This window comes from Cibotium barometz, chromosome 3, assembly GCF_041138505.1.
Source record: "Cibotium barometz isolate CiBa-2024 chromosome 3, ASM4113850v1, whole genome shotgun sequence".
In the NCBI taxonomy this organism is placed as follows: domain Eukaryota; kingdom Viridiplantae; phylum Streptophyta; class Polypodiopsida; order Cyatheales; family Cibotiaceae; genus Cibotium; species Cibotium barometz.
The window spans coordinates 68,150,552-68,160,850 of NC_141048.1; the positions used below are offsets into that span (position 1 = coordinate 68,150,552).

The following is a 10,299-nucleotide window of genomic DNA, read 5'->3' on the forward strand; positions in this document are numbered from 1 at the left end:
CCAGCTGCGCCTGCCCCACCCCCCCTCTCAACGACACCCCCCCCCCTTCTCTGCACCCTTCTGTTTTCTTTTCCGCCAGAGACCCCCCCTCACCCCCCCCCCCCCGGCTGGGCGGGTGCCTCCCTTGTCTCCCCCTTCCTTCCCGGTAGCCTCTCCTCCGTTTCGCCTGTTTATTTGCCCCTCTCCGCGAGCCCTTCCCTCCCCCCTCTCCATGTGCGCGCGCACCCCCCCCCCCCCCTTCTCCCTTAGCCAGCACCCTTGCCCTTCGCCACCTTTTTTCTTTTTCTTTTTCTTTTTTCTTTTCTTTTTTTCTTTTTTTCTTTTCCTTTTTTCCTTTTCTTTTCTTTTTCTTTTTTTTCTTTTCCTTTTCTTTTTCTTTTTCTTTTTCTTTTCCTTTTCCTTTTTTCTTTTCTTTTCTTTTGTTCTTTTTCTTTTCTTTTCCTTTTTTTTTCTCTTTCTTTTCTTTCTTTCTTTCTTTCTTTCCTTCTTCTTCTTCTTCTTCTTTTCTTTTCTTTTTTTCTTTCTTTTCTTTTTCTTTTTTTTTTTCTTTTTCTTTTCTTTTCCTTTATGCGCCCCCCTTTCCTCTCTTCTTCGCCATCTCTAGCCTGTCCTTGTTCCTCCGGCAACGCCCTCAAGTTGTGGGTATTTCTTCATTGTCTCAGCAAGTTTCGGCCTCTTCTGGTCTTCGCCCCCAGGAGGACTTCATGGCAACCGCTCCGTCTCCCCCGACCGAGGCCGCCATTACCCGCCTTTCGTTTTTCGAAGCGGACCTGCAACTTCTCGCTACAACTGTCGCATCCCTAGAGGCCTCCACTCTAGTATGCAAGATTGTCGATAGCCACCCTGCACGTGGCCAACTCAAAGTTGAGCGTCGCCGCTGTGTGCACCACACTGGCAACATGCAAGAGGATTTGGTTCTATCAGAGAACCGTTTCGAGCACTTATCACAGCACCCGCCCGTAGACGGCAAGCCCTCCAGTCACCGAGAGGGTCCCACCCCCCCGCCCCAAAGGTGGCGGCCGATTCCTCGTCGCGACTTCTCCTCTGGCATTCAGTGCCCAGTGGGGCAAGTTGACCCCACCCTCGCTTCGTCGAGCCTTCCCTAGCAGCCTTCCTCTTCGATGGATACCTCTCACCAGCATCCCTCTGCAACCTCTCTACCTTCCCACTCCCCCTCACCGCCTCCCCCCCCCTTTCCCCACCCTCGCCTCCGACTCTTCCCACAGTTGCTCCATTTGCCCCTTTCTCTTTCTCCGTGCCTACGACCCCCCCCCCCTCCGCATCTCCAGAGCATTCCCGTCGGCCCCTTGCAGCCCCTGACCCGGAGAGGAGACAGCCGACGAGTACCGTTTACCGCCTGATTCATCGTTTCTCAGAGCCGGTGGAGATGACCATTGCAGCCTCACCAACAATGAGGGCTTTCCCACCTGAGTCTTCAGGCGGGCCCCCCATGATCTTGGAGCAGCGTGTGGATCATAGTTTCTTCCAGTGTCTTCTGACAGAACGGACAGACAGGTTCGAGGAGACCATAGCCCCTATTCGGGCATGTGTGGTCTTCCACCACTCCAAACCCTCTACGCTAGAGAATGGTGCAATGATCCTCTCTTTCCCCTTGAGCGCAGCCCCCGAGACAAAGTGGGATCCACAGTCAGTGGCCGCTACCATACAGGATTAGGCAATTGAGCTATCGCATCATCTGCAAGATCTTCTATGATTCATCTACAAGATCTCCGGAACAACGACGTTCTTACTCATCTATGGCCTTTGGCCAGGATGGAGCTTGGTGGATCAGCCCCCACAGAGAACAGGGAGGGGAGATGGTGACCTCCAGCCTGGAGGTGCTACTTTTTGTGTTCATGCATACCTCTCTCGCAGTACCTCTCCCCCCATCTTACAGATACCTCCATTGTGATCGATGGAGCACGGAGTATGCATACTCTCACACTTGGACAGAGTCGTAATACATGGAGGGCAACATCCATGCCCACTTGGCACGACTCCACACCAAGACAGATTGTGATTGTTCCCCATCTAAGCTCGCGCCCAAGACTCTTCGAGTGGAGGGCAGTTCCAGTAGTTCCGCCTCACATAGAGATTGATATGAGGATTGTCTCGTGGAACATTCAGGGCTTAGGGGGGCGTACCTGCCGCTGTGGGAAGATTTTACTAGGCAGGAGTCATACTTTTTGGTCTCCATCCTTCAGTCCTTCAGGGGCACGGGAAGGAGTGTCTCTCTCTCTCAGTGAGCAGCTTCTACTGTCTCTGACAAGATCAAGAGTCATAGTTCCACGACGTGCTCAGTGGATTACCATTCTATCGGAGAGGATAGCGTTGGCTTCCTCAACATTTATGCCCCCGAATGCGGCTGCAGGTAGAGCTTTCTTTTGGAGCACTGTCCAACAGGCCCTTCCCCAGGCTGATTTTTGGTGCATGGGCAGTGACTTCAACGTGATAGAGGCAACAGAAGACAGACTTGGAGGTGGCACGGCCATTGTCTCAGGGGTGGAGTATTCTCCATGGGAGGAGATGATACTGATTCTTAGGGCACAGGACCCTTGGCATCTTCCAGAGTTTGGGCGCATCCCTAGGAGTCTTAGCTTTTCTCAATCGAATAGGCGGAACACTGGCCCCAACCTTTCTCAACTGGACAAGTTTTATGTTGATGAGTGGGCTTGCAGCCGTGAAGATATGGTTGGTATTTTGGCAGGCACTACATTTTCAGATCATGCCGTAGTTATTCTTGAAGGAGATAGCACAGGCAGAAGCATAAACAGTAAACATATGAGAGAGTGCAAAGAAGAATGAGAGAGTTGGACAAGATCACCGTTTATAACAGCAGTAAAGCTTTACAATGGCAATGGCCAACAACAACTGAGTGTTGAACTATGTGCAAGGGAAGTGGATGATGGAGTGAATAATGGGGAACTCCTTATATAGTGCATGAGTGAGCTGGCCGACTGCTCACAAGACAAATAAATAGGAGAAATACAAGAAAATGCCAGATAAATGATAAAAGCCCCAGAACACTGAGATGCACAATTCTAACACCCCCTCTGTAGCTCATAGTGTGCAAGAGTCGGAAGAAGATAAGTCGATGAAGATGCAACCATGGACCCTCCAGCACCTCGAATACTGGAATCACCTTGGAGAGAGCATCCACCAACCTGTTTCCTCGAAACAAGATGCCACCACGAACAGCAAGGAACTTTGCTTGGCCACGAATTCCTACGCAAGTGTGCAGTGAACTCCAAGAATAGATAATGAGCTGCTGGACATACCGCGTCCATAATCCCCAATAGTGGACGGAACACATCACGTCCCAAAAAGCCTCGAACAATGAACTTGGAACAGATCCAGTTCATAATCTCTACTGTACCAAAGATAACCATGTCCTGCCAGATGTCTAATGCTTGGAACTCCGAATCATGGTCCCCATGCACCAGTAAGTGGAGCTATAATCAGCCCCCTCTCCCGCCCACAAGCCTCTTCTGGCTAGAAGCACATGGGGGAAAATTGCATGTGTATTAGAGAAACACACCATCTGGGGTCTCCTGAGCCGCAAGTGCCCTAGGAGCCCTAGAAGTGGTACTAGAATCTGTATCACTATCCTGTGTCGTGTCTTTGCCTTTTCTCTGAGATGAAGCCTTACCCTTGGTCTTGACCTTCTTCTTGGACAAACAATCCTTGGATAGATGTCCTCTTTTCCCGCAAAAGAAACAGCGACTCCGACCTTTCTTTTGAAAGGAGGCTTGGTCAGAACTGTTGATTGACACCTTCAACTTACCCTGTGAGATGAGAACGGACTCCTCCTCCAAAAGTAGGGAACTAAGATCATCAAAATCCAGCTGAGTGGATGTGACCTAGCACTACAAAGATCGAGAAATAACATCATAGTCCAGAGGAAGCTTGGTGAGGATAAGAGCAACCCAACACCCATAGCCAATAACTGGTCATGGATAACCTTGGCCTTCATGAGAAAAGACTGCATGGAATTGCCTTCACGAAATAACAAGCCGAAGAGCTGCCCCTGCAAGGTAACTGCCCTCATCGATGAATCTCAAGCAAAGAGATCCTCCAATTTTGACCATACCTGATGAGCACTGGTGAGGGTTTGCACTGCCGGTGAGACCTCCTCGGTGATGGTCCGCACAAGCACAGAATGCGCCTTCGAGTCCTGATTCTCCCAGTCTTGTAATTCCACAGCAAATTCATCCTCCTCATCTTGAGTCCACCACCTAGAGTTTTGAGGACGCTCGGGCTTCCTTTCAATGCCCTGAACAATGTCCCACAAACCCTTGTGGAAGAACCAGACCCGCATCTGAAGCTTCCAATGAGCGTAGTTGGGTCCTTTCAACTTGTCATCCTTGTTCGTACAGGGGGGAGCCATATCCACTGCAACAAAGAACAAATCTCAGATCTCAAACACTTCTCTCAAGTGCTTTCCAACGAAGTGAGGCACCAAGAACAATCAGCCCCCTCTCAAACTGTAGAGAGCAAGAGGTGGGACGAGCAAAACAGTAAAAGAAACCACTGGGAACCTCCTACCGGAAGGGCATGGGACTCATGGAGGAAGAAGGAAATGTACAACCACTTGTTTGGCAACTCCACATGCAAGAGAACTCACCAAATCTGATGCCAGAGCAGAATTTGCAGCCAAAACTCCAACGCTTGCCTTTGTAGAAGAAAACGCAGCGAAAAAACCAGGCCGGCTTGCCTCTGTAGGAGAAAACGCAGCCAACAAACTGGCCGGCAGCAAGAAGGGCTGGCTGGACCAGAAAATGCAGTAATGTGTGAAAACGCAGACACTGTTTGGGGCTGATCTTCAGCCAGGAGGAGATAGGGCAAAAAACGCAAGGCAAAGATGTGACAGCGGGCAGATTTGCAAAGCTTGGAGCCGCCTGGACCTAAGCGAGTGATACCATGAAGGAGATAGCACAGGCGAAAGCATAAACAGTAAACATATGAGAGAGTGCAAAGGAGAATGAGAGAGTTGGACAAGATCACCTTTTATAACAACAATAAAGCTTTACAATGGCAATGGCCAGCAACTAGCAACTGAGTGTTGAACTATGTGCAAGGGAAGTGGATGATGGAGTGAATAATGGGGAACTCCTTATATAGCACATGAGTGAGCTGGCCAACAAAATTTTTACCTGCATAGAAGGGGTGAAATAGCAAGCCGGTACACAGAAGGCGGGCTGGATAACAAGTATGTACACGTGGAGACCGCCGATTAGCCGGGCAGAGCTTGTGGAGGCAGAAAGTGGGTGGAGACTCGCGGGGCAGGCAGCGCACAGCACGCAGGGGTATTAGAGCTTGCTGTCGGCGCTTTGCCTTCGTCCGCGACTACACGTTCCGGCGATTTGTCCCCATCCACCACTTGTTGGGACTCACATTCACACACAGATTAGGATTTCTTGCAGATTAGGATTAGCTACAAAAACAAGAAGCTCACACAAAGAGAGAGAGAGAGAGAGAGAGAGAGAGAGACAGAGAGAGAGAGAGAGAGCAAGACAAAGTGTGTGGTTGATCACAAACGCAAGTCAACTCTTCCATGTGAGTCACATCCATATAATATACAAGTACAAAAATTATATGGATAAAGTGTCCTTTCACACTTGATATCCAAGGGGGAAAACCATATGGGAAAAAGTGCCCTTGGTTAAGCCCTGTTCACACGTAGCACTACTATAAGTGAGCATATGCCTACAAAATGTACCATCCTTCTTCGGCAGAAGCAAAACAAAATAGCGAAGAACTTAGTCGCACTAAACCCTTCTCTAAGAGTTCACAAACCTGCTTCATAATCTCCTCTTGTTGGCAAGCACTTGCACAATAAGCTGGCTTACTTCACTATCTAGCACCAAATCAATACAGTGATCCTCTCACCGTAAGGGGACATTTCACTAGGCAATGCATCAGCAAAACAATCTCTAACAACCCCTATACTCACTTACAAAAATCAGCCTATCATGAGTAAGAGAATCTACATGCACATTGTTGTGTTCCACATCATCACGTACAAAAACCAAGTACGAAGAAACACTCTTTTCCATTGCTTTATTGACTTGTACATGAGATACAACAAGAATAGTATCACCCAATTCCCCTACATCTATATAGTATAAGATGCTCTCGGCCTTTGTACTTAATGAGATTTTGTTTGTCTTGTAGTTCTTGTGGAGTTCAAGGCGAGCATGCCATGGTTTGCCAAGCAATAAATCACATCCATTGGAGGTGCAATAAAGGAGTTCTCATGGTCGAGGTAACCCTAGATGTGAATTCACAACTTTCCAATGAGAGGAGTGACCTTCACATCCTTCTCAACACAGGCCGAACATACATGTATTTCAAGCCCCATGTCTCCCACTACAATCCCCAAGGCGACACCCATTTGGGTGGAGATGAAGTCAGTAGAACAGTCATCAAACATGAATAAGGCAGGCTGACCTTTAAATTACCCCCATGCTTTTCATAGTATTCTATCCTTATTGGCATATGTTACATGGTTGTAGTGCCGCATATGAACAGGGCATAACGAGGAGCACTTTTTCCATTTGGATTTTTCCCCCTAGCACACATGGTGTGAAAGAACACCTTTTTATTATTGTTGTACTTTGATATTATATGTGGGTTGACTTCTCAGCTCCACACACATTCCAATGCAATCCACATATTTGCATCTCCATCCATTACCATCTTTGTGATTTGTGTACTGTGTACTTATGTGAAGCTGCAGCTCTCCTCCTAGGCCAACAGTGGTATTAGAACCCTGCCCTCGCCATCTGTCTACTATCACGCTCCTCGTCTGGGGGGCTCTGGTTCGCCACTCTTGTCACGCCGGTGCTCGTCTGAGGAGTTTTGGTTCACTGGTCCTGAGGAGTTCTGGTTCGCTGGTAACTTCTGCGGTGTGCACCGTGTGCTATTGGAAGTAGAAGACAGCCAACAGCAACCAACGTTTTTGGAGAAGCTAACTTTCCAACAACAACCTGCGTTGCTCAGGGATTAGTCACATTATGGGACTAATTTTGCATCAGAACATACACATTTCTATTTGTTGGTGATACATATTAATTGGAGGTTATTAGTGTGTGCTGGTGTTTATGATAAGTCTTCCACTGCACTAATCATCTTTGATAACACTTGCACCTGATTAGTACCCTTACATACATGCTTTAACAAAATAAAGCTTTGTCAGTGTGTTTTCGATGCTTACTGATATAGGGATCAGGGTGCTGCTGTTTTGCAAGGCGTTCTTCCCCTTTTAAAATCAGTCGGTCAATTGTATCAATATCAGTCTGCTTGAGAAGGAAGAAGTAGAATTGAAATATGCACCACTCTTCTGCATCCAAGCTACAAATTGCTTCTACAAGAAGAATCACATGATTATAGCCAATCAATACAGATAATGATCGCACCTCATTTTTGTTAACCTCAAACTCTGCTCTTCTCTTGTCTGCCTGCGGACATTACAAAAAAGTAGTTGTACAAAGTTAAATATTTACCTAACAAAAGCTTGTGTGGTTACTTCAGCTAAACAAGTCAGTGAGTGCTTCAAAACAACAATCACAAAGCTTAGGCATCTCAACACCACCATGTGTGGTGCTCACTACATGCTAGCTCTTACCTACTTTTGCCCTTGATGAGTTATAAAGACATGTCTATATTAGCGAGCTCAGCCCTCGCACTTGCCAAGGGAAATAAGAGCAGAGAAATCAACTATCCATTGTGAGCATTTCCTTCATTCTTACATGCTCACTCTTGTGTAGTGCAACCATGTTTAAGCCCTCTGTGCCAAAAAATCCTTGCTTGTGACAATTCCTTCTTGTGGGACCAGCTGGACTCAGCTCCCAAAGAGAAAATAGACGATTCAATTGACACCTTGTCCACAATCTTTGGTGGCACTGCAGTTACTACGCCTCAAAACCCACCACACCAAAAACAGCCAGGGGTGTTCCCATTTCCAGGTGATTCTCACAGTAAGACCATGCCTTCTGAGTACTCTCCCTCCCCGCATCTACCTCCCCCAATATACGACTCCCTTTGCAAGACACCTCACAATGGCACTTGAAAGGCGTCAACATCCACAACGCCCACTTCCTCAGCTTACGTCAATTCATCACAGATCCCCTCAGGATGCACTGGACATCTTTCGAACTTGTAGTCGACATAGCTCAGCAGTTCACATACTCCTCCTAGGGCCTATGTGCTGAGGCCCACATAGGCCCTAGGAGTATTGCGGTATTCCTGCAAAGGGTAGCAGCAGAGGCATGTGAGAGAAAATGTTTGTGCATAAGTGCTTTTCCTCATCTAAAAAAGCTGACCAATCAAGCTTTGTAGGTTTGTAAATAGGAGCTTTGTATAATAAGGATTAGCATTTAGGTGTAACAGATAGAGAAGAACATCACCTGCTAATGGCACCCTTGCGTAGTGGGACGATGATCCTATGCTTTGCCATGGTGCCCTCAATTTGACCCTGATACAAAGTTGTGTAATAGTTTCCCAGTGAAGGTGTCTTTTTCAGGGTTTGCCCCTGTATATGAGATCTCATCTGCATGTGATTGCCTCTGCGCTTGTGAGGGTCTTGTTCGCTCTGACCAACTCGATTGAGGATGCCGGACGGAATACTAAAGCATGTGTGATTTGGCATGTGGACAGATTGAATCCTAGGTTTGTTGATGTCGACATGGGAAAATATGGGACTTTTAGACAACCATAGTGTTCCATCCCTTCCCAAATGCTTGCTACTGCAATTTACAAGTTGGTTATCATGCCCGCAAATGCCCGAGGGTGAGGAATGGTTCAAGCAATAAGTCATAAGAGGTATGAAGACAAGATCAAGCAAAGGCATATCATGAAGAGATCCGATGCTCAAAGCTTTGTGAATAAGGAAGAGGAAGTTGTGGAAGTGCAAGACGCAAGACGAGATGAGGGGAAGCAGACTAATCAGGATGTAGCAGTGAAAGAGGAAGAGAGGGTAGCCTTAAACTTGCTAGCAGCCTTGGGGGCTGGCCAAATGTCCGTTAAGGTCATAAAGGATGAGGAGGATGCGGTGCAAGACAGGATGAGTCCTCAGATCAAGCTAAAGCATCCAGGATGTGGGCTCAGCAAGGGCCAGAGGAAGGTTTGCATTCTTGGGATTGTGTAGTTATGGAAAGGGGGCAACTTTGTGTTGGAATCAGAGGATGAGGAGCTAGAGAGGCCTGCTATGATACTACACATTTATCCAGATAACTCAGCTTAATTTTGGACAAAAAAAAAAATAGCTCTAATACCTCAACAACCCAGCATGTCTGTGCAAGCGTGAGGTTGCGAGGGTGGATGTGAGTCGATGGGCGCATGAATATGCATGTGTCTGTCTTTGCATATGTGTGTATGCATGCACAGTGTATTTTTTTATCCTCTTGTTGGTAAGGAATTTATGTATGTATGTGTATGCAGACGCATATGGCATGTACATGTGTGTGTGTGTGTGTGTGTGTGTGTGTTGCATGGCAATAATCATTTCCACGAGAAATTGCCCAGCTCCACGCGCTGCATTGCTTTGATACCACGCGTTCAATGTAAGTTATTATGCTCTATGCTCTCTGAATTGTCATTTTCTCTTGGCAAGGAATTTGCAAGACTTTACGTATACGAACCTCAATGTAGAAGAGGTCACGGATGACTGCTCGGTCGCGTGTATGCTTCAGCGCACGTCTATACAGCAATCGCACACGCTGCCGCTGCTGAGCTCGGTATGCAGCGAGGGCGACAGCAGAGGCGCTCATGTTTTCTGCAAGCAGGGTTTCCAAATTCTGCAAACAACAACTCCATTTCACATTAACAGATTGCTATCCACTGAGAAGAGATGCGTCCCACCACAGTAAATCTCGAAAAGATGAAGGTGGGAAGTGTTGCGTACCTGTCTTCTGATGGAAAGAGAAACTAGAAGTTAATGGATGCAATTTGAAGTGAGAACCCCCTTTTGGAAATTGGGAAGAGGTCACCACCCATCTCAGTTGTGTTCACACCAATGCGCATTAAACCTCCCAAATTGGTCTGGTCATCCATACTTCTCTAGTCTATCTATTTTGTAGAAATCTCCTAGTACTACGCTTTGGCACCACTTTTCTCAACACCCTCCTCCCTTGGTGCCAACTTGTCCACTTTTTCTTAGCTTAGAGGTTGAACTTGACCATGTTTTTTTGGCTCAAAGACTCAAGTTGGCTACTCTTTAGTGGCTCAGAGGTTACACTTCAACCTATGGCTCTGATCCGAGGAGGTCACCCATCCCAGTTGTGTTCACGCCAATCGCGC

At 47.2% G+C, this 10,299-nt stretch overlaps 1 protein-coding gene across 6 annotated transcripts in view; it reads right to left on the reverse strand.

Annotated features, from left to right (window-relative positions):
* Positions 1-10,035, reverse strand: part of LOC147640452 (NADH dehydrogenase [ubiquinone] 1 beta subcomplex subunit 9-like) — a 59,122-nt gene extending 49,087 nt beyond the window's left edge. For 2 of the 6 annotated variants that reach the window (XM_086780790.1, XM_086780748.1), the window contains exons 1-4: positions 9,903-9,913; positions 9,642-9,800; positions 7,419-7,460; positions 7,217-7,261 (exon numbers count right to left, since the gene is read on the reverse strand). In XM_086780790.1, the coding sequence (XP_086636916.1) occupies positions 7,217-7,261; positions 7,419-7,460; positions 9,642-9,770 (216 nt within the window). In that variant the 5' untranslated portion in view covers positions 9,771-9,800; positions 9,903-9,913. Of the gene's footprint in view, positions 1-7,216; positions 7,299-7,418; positions 7,461-9,641; positions 9,801-9,902 lie in introns of all 6 variants that reach the window. The other 4 variants (XM_086780782.1, XM_086780766.1, XM_086780757.1 and 1 more) reach the window with 3 other exon arrangements.
* Between the last annotated feature and the right edge of the window lie 264 nt (positions 10,036-10,299).